Source organism: Hemiscyllium ocellatum, chromosome 6 (assembly GCF_020745735.1).
Source record: "Hemiscyllium ocellatum isolate sHemOce1 chromosome 6, sHemOce1.pat.X.cur, whole genome shotgun sequence".
In the NCBI taxonomy this organism is placed as follows: Eukaryota; Metazoa; Chordata; class Chondrichthyes; order Orectolobiformes; family Hemiscylliidae; genus Hemiscyllium; species Hemiscyllium ocellatum.
In genome coordinates, this window is record NC_083406.1 from 77,028,171 (window position 1) to 77,048,388 (window position 20,218).

At 38.7% G+C, this 20,218-nt stretch overlaps 1 protein-coding gene across 4 annotated transcripts in view; it reads left to right on the forward strand.

Annotated features, from left to right (window-relative positions):
• Window positions 1-20,218, forward strand: part of LOC132816757 (glutamate receptor 4) — a 249,369-nt gene that overhangs the window by 54,426 nt on the left and 174,725 nt on the right. For all 4 annotated transcript variants that reach the window (XM_060826672.1, XM_060826673.1, XM_060826674.1 and 1 more), the window contains exons 4-5: window positions 8,542-8,726; window positions 19,059-19,112. In XM_060826672.1, coding sequence (XP_060682655.1) covers window positions 8,542-8,726; window positions 19,059-19,112 — 239 coding nt within the window. The remainder of the gene's footprint in view (window positions 1-8,541; window positions 8,727-19,058; window positions 19,113-20,218) is intronic.

Here is a 20,218-nt window from a genome sequence, read left to right on the forward strand (position 1 = left end):
ACACACCAGCTCTCAGATTATCCAACACAATCTGCAGGGAAGTCTCAAGTTCTGCTGCCAAAGCAAATCCCTGCCTGACCATTCTATGGCACTCGGCATCTGTGAGAAAGTAGGCTGCATAGACTGGGGAAAAAAGGTGCAATGTTTTCTGTCAACACTTCTAATGAAAAAAGATTGCTGGTTTTTGCTCACCCTGACGTTTTCAATAAAATATTTTGGCAGGATGAATTTAATTTCGTTTTGTTAATTCTCAGAGCAGTAGACTGTTCTGTCATCAGAAATGCTCACCATTCAAACTCAGCTTCTCTTTTTGTTTGATCATCTGTTCCACTCTTTATTTTTAGTCATTCTCCTCATAATTTCTGTCTTTTCAACATCTGGGTCTCTTGGTGGTTTCTTGTCTGTTCTGCTGGTGCCAAGCTTGTTATTTGAGCTGTTTCACTGCTTGTTCTTGTCTAATGTACTCTCTGAATGAGTTTTCTTTTGTGTTTTTTAAATTAGAAGCCAGTTAATGGATTAGCCTGGATTTTGCAGTCCTAAATAATGGAAAATGTTGGGCAATTCTCATTATTACAGGATGCATCAACAACCAACTTCCAGCAAACCTGCCACCACTGAAGACTGGAAGCTTTAAAGTGCCTGAATGAGCACCAGAGGAGCTCCCACTGATGGTGCTGCCATTCCCATTCTGAAAGCAGCAGGGACCATTCATTTGGAAATGGTGTTTCAATGCCTTCATCCTTGCATAGATTCACTCACCACAACTTGGCAACCTCTCCAGGATGCTAACTCCCTCCCATATACACCCCTTACCAGCTCGGACTACTCCCATTCCCTTCCCCACATTCCCCACTCTCTGTGTCTCCACACACACCCCATAACTCCCCTAATCTTCAACCCCATCAATGTTGAAAACATAAGGGAAGTTTCATTGGGGAATGGGGGTGGATGAAGGGGAGAAGCTTGGGGATCTTCTAAGCAAAGCATGGGTGGCAGGAAATCAAAGCAACCCACCAATATTGTTAAGTGGTCTTTCCCACCAGTATTCAGCCCTGAAATGTTTGTAAAATGTGTGCATGCCTCCCTGTTACAGGCTGAAAGACTCTAGCTTGCTTCAACCATGAATACCTTTTTCTTTGTGTGATGTTGCTGACATTTTGTTTGACCCAGCAGCTCTTGGGGATGGTCAACAACCTAATTGCAGCCTCTTTGATTGGTTGCTGCCTATAAAATTAATCGGAAGGCCAGCTGGCCCTCCCTATGTGCGAGAGACGTGCAGTTCTTGCCAACATCAACCCAGTTATAAGGTTGCAACCTTTACATAATGACTCAGGTGTAGAGCCTTCAGAGAGTTTCTTTTATACAGTAGTTGGTAGATACTGTGACAAAGTAGATGTTGCTTCTGTCAATATTGTAGGCTTTCAGTTGTAAAGAAGATATTAGTTCTTCGATTTGTTCCTGCATCTCCTGGAGAAAAGTGTAGAATGTGTTTTTAAAACTACAAAAAAAGCCTACTTGATATGAGCATGAAATTCATGTTGTTCATATTCTTTGTGACAGATTGAAGGAGCAAAATCCAGGTTTCACTAAGTTTGAGCTTGGAAAGAGAGTCTGCTCTATTTTATTCAGGTCATGAGATGCTTATAACCAATGATGCCTAGTGGTCTGCAAACTCTGTATTGCAGCATCTGTGATCATGTTGTTCACCTAAAAGTTGTTCATCAGTGGTGCAGGATGTTGATAGGAGTCACTACATTCAAGTTTTCCATATTCTCAACTGGAAGTGAAGAGGATCATTTCTCACCTGTTTAGAATCAGACATGAGTTTCTCTCTCCTACTTACTAATAACTGGGATATTGCCTTACTGGTGAAATCCATTCATGGCAAAACAGTGCTACTTGATTGAAAGTCCCCAAGGTGTTCCCCCAAGCATTCATTGTTTCGGAATTGGCTTCCTTTCTTATGTTGAACAGTTTGTGGGATACACAATTCCCAGAGTTCAGTTTCTTTTTCAGCTTCTTGAAGTGCCCTTTGAACATTTCTCTTCAGACTGACCGGAAAGTATGGTGTAATTCTTGTGCATGAGGAACATGCTCAAGAAGCCAATTCCAAAACAATGAATGCTTGGGGGAACACCTTGGGGACTTTCAATCAAGTAGCACTGTTTTGCCATGAGTGGATTTCACCAGTAAGGCAATATCCCAGTTATTAGTAAGTAGGAGAGAGAAACTCATGTCTGATTCTAAACAGGTGAGAAATGATCCTCTTCACTTCCAGTTGAGAAAGTATGTTCCATGTGGAAGTGGACCTGGAGCCTGGAAGGCACATTAATCAGTTGAAAATTTGAGCATGTTCCTCATGCTCAAGAGTTGCACCATCATGTATTATCTGGAGATTTGAAAGGCACGTAGGATGTGTTGAATATCCTCAAATCTTTCTGACTGGGGCCAATACATCTATTACCTACACAGATAAATCTTACAAATAAGAATTCCTTGCATTCAGGACAGCAATTTATTAGAGAGTCCAAGGCATGTATTTTCATTAAGAGTTGTAGTGAACTTGGTCATTGTCTGCTATTACCAGGGATAGGAAAAGTAATTGTAGCTTCCAAATATTTCTGGTTATGCAAAAAATTGAGTTAAATGTAATCTCCAATTGGTCTCCTGCCTATAAGAGAGTTGGTATTGCCACCACCTCTTGGAAATGAACAGATACAAGCACCTTGATCTAATGAAATCCAACTTCAGAAATCTTTTTATATTCATAGAAAAAGGATTAAATTAGTTGCAAGGAGTACAAGTTAGCATGTCCTTCACTGACTACAGAAAGCTACAACCTGATGGACCTTCCCTTATTTCATAATTTACTTTTTTTTAGCTCTGCCTAATATAAATTTACCAGTTGACATATGTCAGTTGTATTAAAAGAATGTAACTCAGTAGAGGACGTGAAAAATATAAACATATTGTAAAAGCCACTAATTATTTTTATAATGTTAGCAGATTTGACAATGTTCTAAAATAGTTGACAAAATAGAGGAAATCTGTTTATATTGAGTTAATTTATTTTCACAGGGGCAACAGTGAAAAGAGTATATCATCCATTGATTATTGCCTGAAGTAACTTCTAGATTAGAAAGCAAAGCATTGAACTCCACATCTGTTGAACTGAGATTGGAAGACAATGATCTGATGAAAAGAGAAGCCGATTTCTATTATCGTTTCGTCAGAGGTCAAACATTCAAAATGTTTGAACATCTCTCAGTGACATTGTGGAATTCCTCTGTTCCATGAGACAGTGGACCTGGAGCCTGGAAGGCATATTAATCAGTTGAAAATTTGTTGGCATTCCAGAATCCCACCCAACCCACTATTGCCTGAATGAAGTTCTAGGTGGGATGCATCAAGCTCCGCCTTTCACCATGCCATCAACTGAGGAACTTTTGCAGTCAATTAATTACCATGGACAGACCAACTAAGGGCTTAGCTATCTTTGGGTTGTAGTTGGCTCCAGGTGTGATTAGGCAGAGAGAGTCTCTCACCTGCCTGGTAAACCAGTGCAAGCTCTCGCTGTTGGCAGGGGTAGTTCTTTCAATCTGTGTTTTTAATTGGTGCATCAACGAGGGACTGAAAACAGGCCAGGGAGGGTGACTACCCCCTACTCTCAACTCCCTTCCCCCTAACCCACCTTCATTGTTGAAGCTGGGGATGCCACTGGCTTCCCCTCATAAACAGAACTACCAAATATTATTAAGCAGACCAAGCATATGGTTTCCATATTCTACAAGCGACACTGTAGAACTTCTCTCAAACATGAGGAGCCTCTGAGACAAGAATCATAAGATTAAAAACACAACTCCATGTGAGCAATTGTCAAATTATTGTTGCTAGTATTTAGAGTCCACGGGGGTAAACCCTGTATGCCAGCCTTCCTGTCATATTCTAGAATCCTATCTACATTCAACATCGAGCTCTGAAGGTCATTCGTTAAATGAGATATTTTATATGGCTCATACTTCAATAAATAAGCCAAAAATTTATATTACTGGCAGTTGCAGGCAATTCAGAATGAAGCAAGCGAGACATGTAAATAAGATGATAGTTTAATAATTCTAATGCAGCAGGGACTTGTCAAATATTTAAACCTTTATTGAAACTGGAACAAAGCAGCTAGTCAGTGACTAAGATGCATGATTACTGTCACCAGGTCTGTACTCCAAGGGAAAAATATTACTTCAATCCAAAGCATCATCTCTTACTTCAGTAATCCCTATGCAGTTTCGTATTTATTCAGCTGGACTGTTTAGGTCAAAGGCTAATGATAGGTTTTGTTTTCAGCTGTCTCTAGGATGTCTCAGTTAATCCATTTGTTATGGAAACATATATTTGAAAGTGGTAACAAAAGTATACAATGGCTAGTGTAAACATCGGCAAATCATAATCTGGCTTTGGTACTGTTACTTTTAAAGTATCCAATCACTGTTGGGTACAATGGAACTCTGCAGCAATGGTAGTGTTAATTTTGTTGTTCGAATTCAGGCAGGAATCCACTTAAACATGGTGTGACAAAGGTTCAGCAGCTTTTTAATAAATAGCACTAGCGCAATTTGAGTGTAATTATACTGAAGTCCTTTAAAAGATAATCAGAGGAATTTCCCTGAATCTGCTGTGTAAACAGGCAGCTCATTGCAGATGCAAACTCCAAATTTAGAATAATAATTACTGTTTTGATTTTGATTACTGTTTAAGGTGGAAAATGGATAGAATGCCTACTCTGTCATGGCTTTGAAAAGTACACTACAATTGATAAAAATAAACTTGACCATTGTGTTTTAAGGCAGAGCAGGTTAAACTATTTTCCTGTTATTAGCTAATTCTTAATCCCTGTCTGTACTTGAAATACTGGTAGGATCTTTGGGACCTGCAGGAGGCCTTGGAAATGAGGTGGGTTATTGTCATCAGGACTGATGCCTTACTGCCTCTGTGCAAAAAAGTTACCACTTTCAAAGTCAATGGGCCACACTTTGCTGCCATGCCTGGGGACAGTCTTGATTTGCTATAATTACTGCATGATCAATGAATGGGCAATGAATGTGCAGTGCTCTTTGGCAACCAAAATGGTGGGAGGAGGCCAGATCTGGATTGCCAAACCTCTAGTGGCTGCAAATATGATGCAGTAACACTTCAAATTCCTATAAAAGTAACTTTGTTCCTATTCAGCCTCACTGAACCATAATACTAATAGGAACAGGAGTAGGCCATTCGGTCCCTCAAGCCTGCTCAACCATTCGATTGGATCATGCCTAATCCGACATTCTTTATGTCCCCTTTTCTGCCCTTTTCCCCAGAACCCTTCATTCCTCTACTGACTTAAGAATCTTTCTATCTTGGCATTGAATGTACGCAAGGACACCCCACAGCTGTCTATGGGAAGGAGTTCCAAAGACTGTCAACCCTCTGAGAAAAGAAATCACTCCTTATTTACAGTCTTAAATTAGCACTCCTTTATTCTGAGATGACAACCTCTGGTCCCACTTCAGCTGTGTGAAACTAAGTATTCCTTTGTCAATACTTGACCTCTCTGAGACCTCTCCAAGTTTCCTAAGTCAGTGTTTGTAGGGGTTGGATAACACTCTGGCCCAGAAAGTAATTCTGAATACTGAGGTTTCAGAAGAATGCCTGTTTTTTCTTGGCTCAGGACAAGTTTGTGATCAATGGACACACCTGGTGAAGTGTGGACAATGCATTCCTGCTGTGGAGATGAGGAATTCTGACCAGAGTATGATATCTTATCTTGGAAAGGATCATTACTCCATTCTTTCCCCACTCCTTTAAGTGAACATTTATCCAAAGTGTTAATTGTTAGAAGGCAGTGTTCATGCATGTGCATGTAGTCAATACTTAAAATGTCAGCATTTGAAGAACAGAGCACATTCATCAGATGGTGGAAACCGAAACACTAATGTGTTAAAGTTCAAAAAAAGAGCAAGGTGTAGTGAAATGCTTCTTAAGTATAGAAAAGGCTGCTGACAGAAAAAAAATACAGGGCAGAATGTGGCAAGTGTGAATCATACCACTTTCTGAGAGATCTGGCATCTAAAATATGGGCAGGCTTTAAGATTAAGTGTATCAGTGATACATTAATGTGACAACAAGAATTAATTGGAAACCAGGAAGTACTTCAATTACCTTGACTACTTTTTGTCCATTCTTGCATCAAAAGAACAATAGTGCATACATTTCCTTTTTGAAATTGGACAAATTAACTTTTTAAAACACCTTACCAGACCTGACAAAAAACAATTGTCAGCTGTGCTACAACATCGTACAGACCTAGATGGCTCTGTTTCATTTTCAGTCTGTACTCAGTTCGCAAATCCCAGTAGAAATATCACAATTTATCTTGGCACCCAAACTAAACATTAACCAGCACTCTTACAATTGGTGACGGCTTAATTATTTCATCTAGAACTTGAATGTGTGTGTGTGTGTGTGTGTGTGTGTGTGTGTGCGCGCGCGCGCGCGCGCTTGGCTCTGTGAGACAGGTGATAACAGAATTATGTTTGGATTTTATGATGTTTCCCTGTTTAAAAACTCTGCTCACTGCATAGGTTAACACATGAAGAATGGTTACTTTAGATAGTTGGTTATATCATGGAAAAGAATCCTGGTGTGGTTCATAGAGTTGTACAGCATGGAAACAGACCCGTTGGTCCAACCTGTCCATGCCAACCAAGTTTTCCAAATTAAACTAGTCTCATTTGCTTGCCTTTGGTCCATATCCTTTTAAACCTTTCCTATTCATGCACCCATCCAAATATCTTTTAAATGTTGTAACCAGAGCTGTGTCCACCACTTCATCTGGCTGTTCATTCCACATACGAACCACTCTGTGTGAAAAAGTTGCTGGTCAGGTTCCTTTTAAATCTTTCTCCTGTCACTGTTAAAATTATGCCCTCTAGTATTGAACTCCCCAACCCTTGGAAAAAGACCTTTGAAATTCACCTTAACTATGCTCCTCAAGATTTTATAAATCTCTATAAGGTCACTCCTTAACCCCCTAACCTTAGGAACATCAGCCAAACATAAAGATAAAGAGGTCAAAAGTAAATCGTTATATTTTGAGTCATCTGAGCGGTAACACAAGATCACTTCATAAGTGATCAGCTCAAAAAGAAAGACAAAGGGATTAACATTATTGTTCACTACTAGGAGTGATCATTTTAACAGATTCAAATGAATTCCTTGGTACTCTATTTAGTTGAACTCACTGAAACACGTTCTGATTCTTCCATATGCATGGCAGAGTATTAATTTGTGTGTAAAGGTAGGGTTCAGAAATCTTAAGACTTTACCATAATCAAATCCTCAGTCTTTCTGGATCAGTGATAAATAAATTCTTACTAAAAGACCAGCTTTCAGCATCTTCAGTTCCTAGTGCAGTTTGATGCTGCTGCAATGTGTTGTTTCTGAGAACCAGTGCAGTCTACTGTGCAAATAATATGTCAAAGGTTTGACTTGCCTGAGGCTGATGCAGAACCATCGATAATATGTTTTATGCTATTTCTGAAAACGACAGTATTTTCTCGCGCATTTTTTTGTAAAGAGAACATAAACACATATTTGTAAATAATATTACAAAAACACGTCAAGGTCCTTCACAGACACGTAAATCTAGTCAACCAGAACCTCTATTGCTGAAGTAATTTGATTGACATTTACAATTCCTGACCTTCCTAAAATGACTCTTCATCTCTATTATTTGCATACCAATGTAATCCATAACTTTCTTGTATTTTATTAAAAAATACAGCTTCATTCAGTCATGCTTCAAGACAGATTTAAATTTTTAAGGATGGTTTATTATTTATGAAATGATTTATTGTTTTTAACCTTTGTGACTTTGTAGTTAAAAATATGAAAATACAGACTTTATTATGTTTCACTTTGCATGAAACTATGCCACTGTTTCGAAGTGACTGGTAAAATCTACTGCAAGTCAAAGCTCTTTGAGTCACAATCTCACTGTTGTGTACAGAAATTGACTGGTTGAAAGAAGATAAAGAATTGAAACTTGCCAGTTCTTATTAAGTGAGCTTCATCAGTTCCAGGTCAAGCTAACAGCAGGAGAATTGTGTGACTATTATGTTTTCTACTTTTTACAGAAGGGAATTGACAGGGTCAGCTCTCAATAACCACCAACCCCCTCCCCCCTCAACCACAAAGGCCGCCATCTTAACTTCCTAACAAACAATGATGTCCACAGGCTAAGTGCATATGTGCAGATTATCCTGTCCATTGTTATTCCATGTAGCATTGGATGATCTGAACTGAACAAATGACATATTTGAGCATTTAAGTAACATTTCTGAAGGTGATACATTTTTTTCCTTATTTTGATGACCTCAAAGATCGTAATGAACAACAATTCATCTTAAGACAAAAGAGATTACAGTTAGTTAGCTATGTTTAAACTTTGCAATGAGCCATTCACTGAAACTGCATTTTCCTTTAAGTTTGTTTTATGACCCATTGCAGGTTATTCCATACTGCAGTCAATTATGGAAAAAGCAGGCCAGAATGGCTGGCAAGTCAGTGCTATCTGCATTGAGAATTTCAATGATGCTAGTTACCGACGTCTTCTAGAAGACCTGGAACGTAAACAGGAAAAGAGATTTGTCGTGGATTGCGAAGTGGAGAGACTACATAATATCATGGAGCAGGTAATGCCATTAATTTCAAATCAATATCAATCAAGCATTCATCGGCTGAACTCCACCATGTAAATACTTAAGAATTGCTTTTTGTCGAAAATAAAGTCTTATTTGGAAAATTAATCCCACCTTCTGTACAGCTGCAACTTGATGGTAAAATAAATTTTTGAGATTGGAGCAGGACTTCAACATCAAAACCAAAACTAAAATAAGAACAGAATTGATCAATCTATTGAGAATACTGTGGAATTGTGCAGAAAAAAGGATGTTCATATTTTGAAAAAATGAAAAGGTCACTGAGTATCTACCGAAGCAGAATAAATTGAGTTGTGACGTTATCTTTCTATCTGTTCTAAGTACATCTGTGAATATCAATTGCCACCTCATTAAATTTAAGGTGCCTGTCATATTTAAACAATTTTTGAGCAGCTTCCTTTCACCCAGTAATATATGCACTTTTACAAAAGCATTCTGCTTCCAATTAATGTGCAAGTATTGAATGTTAACCCAATTTGATAAGATGCTGCCATGCATCAATCAGTGGAAAGTCTTAAATATTACTACACAGGAAAATTTCATGACACTGCTGACAGTCTGACTACAACAGTGAATACATTCTATTTGCAGACATATTAGATTGGGATACGACAGTGTCAAACATTCAGACCTTTGGGTATTTCATGCAGACCTATCTGCTACTGCAATGCTGCAGTTAGGTGATATGATGACGAGAACCTTTTGTAACTATTTGAAGAAAGGTCCCCTTTTCACAGTGGAATTTATCTTTTCGCCAAATGTAAATTTCAATTCTTTAACCTACTGATTTGTTTGTTTTACCTCAGATTAATAAAAATTGAGTGATTTTCACTTTGAATGTATTGATATTGGTTTAAGCCATCAATAAAAGCCCTCACAATTTCCAGGAAAGGGGAGGTGGGTGGAATTCTAGCATGTGGGGATTTTCCTCATGGAGACATGGCTGTCAAATGGGTACAGGTTAGGGAGGAAAAGCAGAAGAAATTGGAGGAATGGAGAGCTCACGATGAGGAGCATATAAACATAGCAGGAATCTTGGTCTTTCTAGATTGGCACATCATTCAAGCAGATTGTAGATTTTTCTACATCCAGCCTATGATGACCTCTCACCTACTTCCTGATCAAGAACCTATCCACCTTGATCTTGACCAATGCCTCTGCTTCCACCCCGTTTTGAGAAAGGGTTTCTAAAACTTGCAATCCTTTGTTGTATAAACAAAAACTCTCCTTGAATGGGTGACCATTGATTTTTAAACTGTGATCCTTAGTTCTAGACTCTCCCCGCAAGAAGAAACCTCCTCTTCCCATCTCCCCAGTCGCAACCCCTCAAGATCATATGTTTCAGTCAGGTCACCTTTTTCTCTTCTGAACCCCAGTGGAGATGAGCCTTGATTGTCCACCCTTCCTCATCAGACAACTTGCACATTCTAGATATTATTCCAGTAAGCTTTGAACAGCCTCCAGTGCAATTTCTGTCCTTAAATGGAGTTCAGTACTGCATACAGATCTTACCAGTGTCCTTGCAAGTGAAACATAACTACCTCCTCGCATTCAATTCCACTCATAATAAAGAATGACATTCTATTAAATCTCCTAATTGATTGCTGACCTGCACACTAACTTTTTCTGATTCATACCCCAGGATGCCCAGACCCCTCTGCAATCCCTCATCATTTAAATAATGCTGCCTTTTTGCTCTTCCTACCAAAGTGGTCAACTTCTCATGATATTCTATTTACCAGACCTTTTCCATTCACTCAGCCTCCTTATGCTTTCATCACAATCTGTTTTCTGACATAATTATTGTCATTAGCGAATTTAGCTACCATAAAATTGGCACCTTCTTCAAAGTCATTTATATGAATTGTAACAATGAGTGGATCTAGAACTTGGGGAGGTGACAGATAGAGAAGGATTTCAAGAGAAGCATAAGAATTATATATTTATGAAGTTGGGAACATGGGAAACTAATTTTGATCAGGGACTACAGGCTTTAAGGATTTTATGTGAGGCGTAGTATGAGCAGCTGGCTTTTGAATGAACTAAAATTTGCAGAATGTGAAAGGTGAGAGGCTGGTCTCGAGAGAATGGAAGCTGTCAAATCAAATATTATGATATAAAAAAGTCAAGCTTCAACCCACACAATGACCAGGACAGGATCAAGCAATGATAAGTGTATGAACTTTATAATAGAGACCGAAGACTTAATTCCAGGAAACTACGGGTCATGCTGGACTGGATATTAGATATCGAGGACAGAACCTGGTGTCTTGTGTATTGGCTAGAGATCCACTGAGAGACCTCTGCTGCCTTTTCTAGGAAGGTTGAGCCACAGTTGCTGCTGCAAGAGAATCCATCGGTCTAAGGAGCCAGGACAAAGGGAAGTGATGTTGTTGGGGAGGAAATAGGGGTTCCTTGAGTTGAAAGTGTAATCTTAATGATAATCAAAGGTCCAATAATCACTTAGATTTTCAAGTTGCAATTCCTGACACAGTAGATTTAACAGCCAGGCAGAGTCAGAACACTGTATCAGTACAACACATGGAGTCTTTTATTGGCAAGGTGCACAGACAACGACAGGACAAGGGAAGAAATGGGTCAGCTGTAACGGGAGAGGGTAGCTCCTAGCAGGCACCTTCTTGCCTGATCTCCATTCCTCAATTTGGACACTGGGTTGTCTTACATCATAGGAACCCGCCAACCCACCTCCAAGGTGACAAATTGCTCTCAGGATCAACTCTATTGTGAACATCACAGAGCAGCTGGGTTAACCAGGGCAGAAGTGGCCTAAGACCTTTTAAGATCTTTAACACTTTAACGTCTCAATTGGCAGTTCAAAAGGAAGGTCCACCATTGACCTACCCATGGATATGCCCTCACCGCCTCAGGAGGTAAGGAGGTATTGTGGGTTGTGGTATGTAGTTAATCAAAATAACTGGTGGAACTCTGGAGTTGTTGATTTTGTTCTTGAGTCAATTCTGTTTCTGTGGATGATATCCTGAAGATGCACTTCATGAATGAAGGATAAATCGTCAGAGCAATCTAGATCTAACAGTATGGGCAATAGAAAGAGAATCCATTTCTGAATAGGCGACAGTGAGACCAAGTTAGGGCACTCCCATTGACAGCAGAGTAGCTGCATCGGAGTAGAATGGTGTTGGCAGCTGTGAAGTCTGCTGAGATCTCATAAGAAAAGAGGGCATAATATACTAGATGATATTTCTCAACCACATGCCTAATAGTGCATTGTTTCCTTTGAAAATGTGAATTGTTTCAGTATATCTAACCATAATCTATCCCTTTGATTGTCCAATTTAAATATTTAAGATTGACTTCTGTTTGAGATCATTTGTTAGTGCAGATTTTGTTCGGAATCCTGACCTTACAGAGGTTTACAAAATTATGAGGGGCATGGATAGGGTAAATAGACAAAGTCTTTTCCCTGGGTTCGGGGAGTCCAGAACTAGAGGGCATAGGTTTAGGGTGAGAGGGAAAAATACAAAAGAGACCTAAGGGGCAACTTTTTTACACAGAGGGTGGTACATGTATGGAATGAGCTGCCAGAGGAGGTGGTAGAGGCTGGTACAACTGCAACATTTAAGAGGCATTTGGATGGGTATATGAATAAGAAGGCTTTGGAGGGAAATGGGCCGGGTGCTGGCAGGTGGGACTAGATTGGGTTGGGATATCTGGTCGGCATGCATGGGTTGGACCAAAGGGTCTGTTTCCATGTTGTACATCCCTATGACTCTGTGACTCTATCACCATGCTACTGGAGTTTTGTTTTCACTTTGCAAGTCTTGCTTGTAAAGTGCTTTAGATGTGAGACCTTAAATACTGCAAGACACCATCACGATTACATTGTGCCTTTCATTTTGAAATCATGCCCAATTTTCCAATGGTCAGAGTGTCGTGTTTCTGACGTGTAAATGGAAGTTGATAGAATCTCCATTGTAATGGAATCTGAAGGAAGATGCCTCTGAAATTGAAGATTCTCCTGAACAATTCCCCTACTTCTGGAACCATCTGAAAGCCTCCATTTAAATTGACAAATTCAAATGGTGCCATGAAAGTGAATTATGACCCAGGAAAAGTTAGGCTTTTAAATACGCAGTCTGGACTCCTGCGAAATTATTAAATTGATCCCCAAACATGCCTCTCATACCCACAAAAATACCTGTCCCAGACACCAACACAGTATGGAGCTGGCATCCCCTTTCACCCTGGCACTTTAGAACCACACCAACACACCCAGCCACTGACAGCCCCTACATTGTTAGGAGTCAAAACTGCCTTCACCTCAATCCTCCCCCATCCCACCAACACAAAAAAAAAGTGACTCTTCTGGGGCCTTTTTTAAAAAATATATTTTCCACATCTGGGTGTCCTGACCCCAACTTACACCACCTTCCCCCACTCCTAGACCCATACCACCACTTTGCTGCTCTGGACCAGATACCCCTGCTGTCTCCAAATAAAACCCAGGGACACAACTTCTCTTATCTCACCCATCCCAAGCACCTATGGAAATCAACACCCACCCCCACCGTCACCAAAACCAAATACTTCATCACATACCTGCCCACCTTGTATTATACCCATCTGGCACACTAGCTCCTGGCATCCCAAACTCTCACTTGCATACTTACTTAGAAACATAGAAAATAGGTGTGGGAGTAGGCCATTCGGCCCTTCGAGCTCACACCACCATTCAATATGTTCATGGCTGATCATACAATCTCAGTATCCCACTCCACTTTCTCTCCATACTACTTAATCCCTTTAGCCACAGGGGCCACATTCAGCTCCCTCTTGAATGTATCTAACAAACTGGCCCCAACAGCTTCCTGTGGGAGAGAAGTCCACAGGTTCACAACTCTTGGAGTGAAGAAATGTCTCCTCATCTCAGTCCTGAATGGCTTACCCCTTATTTTTAGACTGTAACCCCTAGTTTTAGATTTCCCCAACATTAGGAACATTCTTCCCACATCTAGCCTTCTCAATCCCATCAGGATTTTAAGTGTTTCTATGAGATTCCCCCCTAATTTTTCTTAATTCCAGTGAGTACAAGCCCAGTTGATCCAGTCTTTCCTCATATGTCAGTCCTGCCATCCCGGGAATCAGTCTGGTGAACCTTCGCTGGACTCCCTCAGTAGGAAATGTGTCCTTCCTCAGACTAGGAGATCAAAACTGCACACTATACTCAGGGTGAGGCCTCACCAAGGCCCTGTATAACCTTTTAACAGCAGCTGTCAAAATGGCTGTCTGTGAATATGGACATTTTACTTTTCAGAACGTGACAGCTGACTGTTGTGAAAAGATGGCAAGCTTCTGTCCAAATGGAGAACTGTCTTAAGGAACTACAGCTCTGCATTACTGAATGAACACTCATCACAATCTCCTTTCAGAAATGCACAGCTCTTTCAAACATAAAATGAGTGAGAAAAATGCTGATCCTCAGAAAGTCTGACTCCATGTTTTCTTATCCTACACTCTTAATTTCTACTGTGCTAAAATGTCTGCTTTTATTAACTGTGTTTTATTTAAAAACAAAAGAAATCAAGCATTAGCAGTTACTCCGCCATTTTTATTGCTAATGCTATATTGCTACAGCTTGATATCACTTAAGCCAATGTTACACAACAATGCTTCATATCTGAAAACAAGAATCATCCTCATTATGTAATGCTTTTGCTCTTATTAATACATGTGCGTATGAAGGGTAACGATCACTAAAAAAATACGTAATGATAGCTATTCATTTTTCTGTATTGGATAGTGATAATGTTTAGCCTTAAGTTTAAATTTGTCTGGACTTGCACATAAGAAGTTGAAGATGTATATAATGAAACAAAGAACTTTGGATGCTGAAAATCTGACACAACAACTGAAAGTGCTGGAGAAACTCAGCAGGTCTGGTAGCATTTGTGGAGAGAAAGCAGTTAGTATTTCATATCCAGTGACTCTTCTTCAAACTAGTTAGTTAACTGAGCTGATTAACTTTAAAGTATTTAGGGGACATTGGACCCAGTAAACACGTACCAGATTGATAGAAACATACTGTTTTGTTCTTTTATGTCTCTGAAAATCAGAAAAACAATAAAGTTGACTATTCTGCATTTTTCAATAGAAATTGTACGTGACTCATTAGAAAAAAAACTATGAGATGAGCAAGGGAAATATGTGACCAGTGTTGCCATAAGCTATAGAGCCACCAGTGCAGAATCCATTAAGAAAATATTTTGTACTATGATAAACTGAATTATGGATGCTTGTAGCAAGTTGCTAAATGGATGAAAAGAAAATGAAAGAGCAAGTAAATCAGCTCTTTGTATTTTGGAGTGATTCCAAACATAAAGCTTGCCAGTGAGATAGCAAATTCTGCTGAATGAAAACATTTTCTGTTTATTGTGAATTCATTAAAGCTGAATGAGCATCTGCTGATCATGAGATGCATCTTAATTTCAGGGCCTTGCTGCACAACCAGGCATGCTTTCTAATTGTGTGCAACTAATGGCTTGTTTGCCACTGCAATTGGAAAAGGAATTAAACTGCGATGCACAAAAAAAGATGATATCATTCAAAGGATTAGGCTGCATTGCCAAAGTTGATAAGAGGCTTCCTCTGACTGAATTCATTGTCCCTTTTGAGAACAGACATCCTGGAAATCGGACACAGATGTGTGTTCGGCTGCCTGTCAGCACTGATTAGATCCCTTGTGTTGAGAACTTTATTTCAAAATTTCACCAAACCTAGAATGTGATTGTACTTTGCTTGATGTTACTGGTGATTTTACTTTTTTTATCCGCTAATATAGAGTAGGCAATCATGAATTGGCAATCTGTGTTATATCTCTCTTGGTTTTCAATTTCACTAACTTTAATTCCTATTGGAAAAGAAAATGGAGGATGGTGTAAAATCCACTAGGAACCCATTTTGAACTATTCATGCAGAACAATTTAATCCACAAAAATCCTCCCTTTAGGCAAAAGACAGCATATGGCAGAAACAAGTAACAATAAAATCTGACTGTGACTTGTAATATGAACATAGTTTCAGCCAAATTATTATTTATTACATAGGACATCGACTATAACAATATGATTTCGAGCTAGCTCATTTACTGGTTGGTATCCTTAATTTTTTCAGTATGTTTTATTACTTTGGGGATTCTTTTCTACCCATGTTCATTCCATTTTTTTCATTTGATTTCTATTTTCCATTGACATGAGCAGCTTTTTCTTATTAGGCTAATTTTTCCACACGATGGCTCAGTGTTTAACACTTCTGTTTCACAGCTATAGGGACACGGGTTCAATTCCAGCCTCGGATTACTGTCGGAGTGGAGTTCATACATTCTACCCATGTCTGCGTGGGTTTCCTCCAATTTCCTCCAACTGTCCAAACATGTGCAGGTTAGGTAGATTGGCTGTGCTAAGTTGCCCATAGTATCCACGGATGTGCAGGCTAGGTAGGTTACCTATGGGAAATGCAGGATTACAAGGGTATGGTAGGGGTGGTGGGTCTGATCAGGATGCTCTTTGGAGGTTCGGTGTGGACTTGATGGACCAGATGGCGTACTTTCACACTGTAGGGGTTCTATGGGTCCTGTTACAAAAGTTAAATCATTTGATTTTGCTTCTGCCGATGTTAACTTGGTCTCCTACATAACTACAGCAGAGTTTCTAGGCCAATTTTGTTACTCAGCTTGAACTAAGATTACAGGCAGACAAGATAATGAAAGACCTCCTCCTAACTATTTGACATTTCCTCACTGTCAGCACTTACTAACCAAAGTACTGAGCACCAAACATGGCTGGTGATACCAGGAATTATTGCCATCTTTTTCACTTGTTTACATGTATCATTTTACTGATAAAGAAAGACAATCCCACTCAAGATTGACCTATTTAGTCAGTGGTCACTATAGCAACATGGTTGGAACTTTGAACTGTGTATGAAATAATATTATCCGATTTGATAGATCACTGTCAAGTGATATACCAGTGTAAAGTGAAAAATGTTATCTTACGTGCTTTACAATATTCAAAATTTCCTGTTCTCCTCAATATGACACGGATAGAATTTTCCTCTGAATCGAGAGATTATTAGTTTAAGCCCTGATTGAGAGATTTGAAACAAAATCTAGATTGCAACTTCAGGGTTCCAACTTTTAGATTATGATGCCTAGCCTTTCAGGTGGATGTACAAGATGCTGAGGCTCTCTTCAAATAAAAGCAAGGAAGTGCTCCCAGCATCCTGGTGAACATTTATCCTTCAACCTACACCTCAAAACAGATCACTTGTTTTAATTAAAACGACTTTACTGTTTGTGGGTGTTTCCTTAGCCTATGGGTTGTAGTGGTGCTTCCTACATTTCCTTTAATTCAAAAGTGCTTCATTGATTACAAAACACTGCAGGGGCATATTGAGATCATAAACACACTTTATGTTAGTCCTCTGTTTCCTTTAAATACTTTTGCTGTCACATTGGAACATAATCCTGACCTGAAGCTGTGTTATTGCAGCATTGTTGGATTTCACTGATGTTGCAACAAAATCTGATTCCAGTAATTATTGCAAATAAACAACTGAAGAATAAATTCAACTCATGTACAAAGTGAATATGTTAGTTTTTGTTGTTCATTTTTCAAAAGCAAAAAGTGAAATCTACAAATTCTACAAATTGAAAGTTCAACACTATAGGATGATTTTAACATGCAGGAAATGGACGCGATCAGATTGTTTTACATCCCACTACATTTTACATTATTTTTCAGGTCAATAATTGTAAACCAGGTAGTAGATTGGATCCTGTTAGTTTGCGCTGTCTATATTAGGTTAAAGCTCCCTCCTACTTTTGGCAAGGAATTAGTGCAGCCCTAGTTGTGTTGCATCATTTTCAAATTGGTTTTCCTCGCTCTTCTGGCCTGATTGATAAATTCTAACAGGGGGGGTCCTGCTCTGTCTTAACATTACACAGGAGGCAGAGTTAGAGGAAAGTTAAGCATCCCCCAAACATTAAACCAGCTTTGCTCAACTTGTAGTAAGCAGCACGTGTGTGCACAAAGTAGGTTGTTTTCCTTGCAAGTTTAATAATTATAAAAATCCAAAATACTTTTTCCTCCTCATTTTTAAATTATACTTTTTTAATTTTACAAACTGGGAGAAAAAAAAAACAATTGATTCCATTTGAAGCAGGCTTCACTATACATTTTCCTGAAAATCTAATCATTCGTGAAAAATATTCCCCAGAGCATCAGAAACAGTGAAAAGGATCATTTTTGCAGTTGTGTGATGAATGCACTAATCTGTACAGCTCCTTCTAAAGAGACAATCATTGTTTTAAAGGTGAAGTATTACTACAAATTGTTCAGCTTTCCTTTATTTTTTGTGTTCTAATTTCCCCTGCTGGGCATGTTACATATGCATCAGAAGATCACCAGAGAAGAACAGCTGAGACCAACCATTCCATACTGCAGCACTGTTCCCTACATCTTTGTCTCTCCCTTCTCCCTACAAGTCAGGCACACAAACTGACAGTGGAATATTAATGGATACATTGACAAAGAAATGATCAATATAACATTAAAATTATATCCAAGTATAATTAGCAAAGCCATCAATATTGCAGAATAGTCACTGTGACAATTATTATCAACAAGAGTGACAAATTGTAAATCCATTGAAAGAAATGGAGCTGTGTTAATTTTCAAAAATAATATGAAAGTACAGGTCAGGTTTTTTGACTGAAGCAAATAACACTTGGAAAACCTGTATTTAATTCAATGGATAAAACATTAATGGGATCCAAAGCAGACTCTATTCTCATGGTATTTATAGAATGCATCATGCAATCTCATTCAGAACAGAGGCCAAAAATTTAAGGTTGGGGCTTGCAAATCTCATTGAAATGATCAGTATACGAAATATATAAGAATAAATTCAACAGTCTATAGACATATCTCTGTAGGCCAGAAAAATGTCAATATAACTGGTGACCCACTCATTTAAAGAAGAATTTGAGGTTCTCAAGCCAAGGCATTACATTGGTCCAGGTAGTTTGAGACCATTATTGACTTGAATAGCATTTCAATCATTTCTTGGAGGGTAAAGAAATCAGGTACCACGTTCTTTAGTAAACATATGCCTCAATCCTGAGGATGCTGGAATGTTTGACATTAAACATGTCACTGTTTTATAAAGCTATATTGTCAAGTCATTGATTTTCATTAATAGTTAAAAGGTATATTGGACTGTTCCTTTATGACTCTAAGTAATGTTATGAACATTTTTTTTGTTTAGATTGTAAGTGTCGGGAAGCATGTCAGAGGATACCACTATGTCTTGGCCAACTTGGTAAGTACAAGATTATTATTTAAATCTTCCATTATATCTAGTTACATTTTCAAAGTTTAGTTTCCACCCAGTTTTAAGTTTAGAGTGGATTACGTTCCACCACAGGGTAGGTGGAGGGAGGAGTACTCCAAAGTTTATTAGTGCTTTTGATATTTACAAGTTACTTATTGTCCACTATAATGTGAATAAGTGATAGGTCAAATATATTGGGAGGTGAAACAAGGAAAAGGAAGATATACTTGATGATAAATATAGAAGGGTGGAAAAAGGAAATTAAAGTTTCAAATGTAAAATTTGTTCAGTGTGAGTGCTGTTAGGTAAAACCATGAGTGTGCCAACAGATTTTTGGAGCTTTCTAAAATAAGGTAAAAAGTGATCACAATAATGTACAAAACATTAGTTAGACCATGTTTACAACATTTTGTTTAGTTTAGGTACCCCATTTTAGAAAGGAAATTAAAGGCAAAGAGTATGCCATTTGCAGTGATCATGCCAGAATGAGATATGCTCATTATGAGAAGCAAACTGGAATACTTGAGCAAAGAAAAATAAATTGAGAGCTAATGTGATTTTTTTTTACAATTCTGGAAAACTTTGTCACAGCTAATATGGAAATACTGTATCTTGAACATGGTGTTATCATAGACTATGTCTAAACAGAAAATACTCTTCTCAACATCTTTTAAACAAACCTTTGCAAAATATTTAAGAAGAAAGATTCAAGTTGAATGGGAAGAGGGAGAGCCATAGGATTATTCAAGCAAAGAATCGGCTCAGGCACAATGGGCAAAGTGCCTTCCTGTTCTGAAACATTAAGGTTTTATTATTTTATTTATACACTTGAATTAAACATTTCCCTGATTGCTTAGTGGGTTATCAGTGATCATGTAAGCCATACAGAACAGCAATATCTTGGATTCAATCCTTTGTATTGACTTAGCTGATTTTGACATAGGCAGAAGTGAGTGCCACTAAAGTAAAACATAGAACTGCTGAAGATGTGAACCTATAACAGAAATTGCTGGTGAAACTCAGCAGGTCTGGCAGCATCTATGGGAAGAAAGCAGAGTTGATGTTTCGAGTCTGGTGACTCTTCATCAGAACAC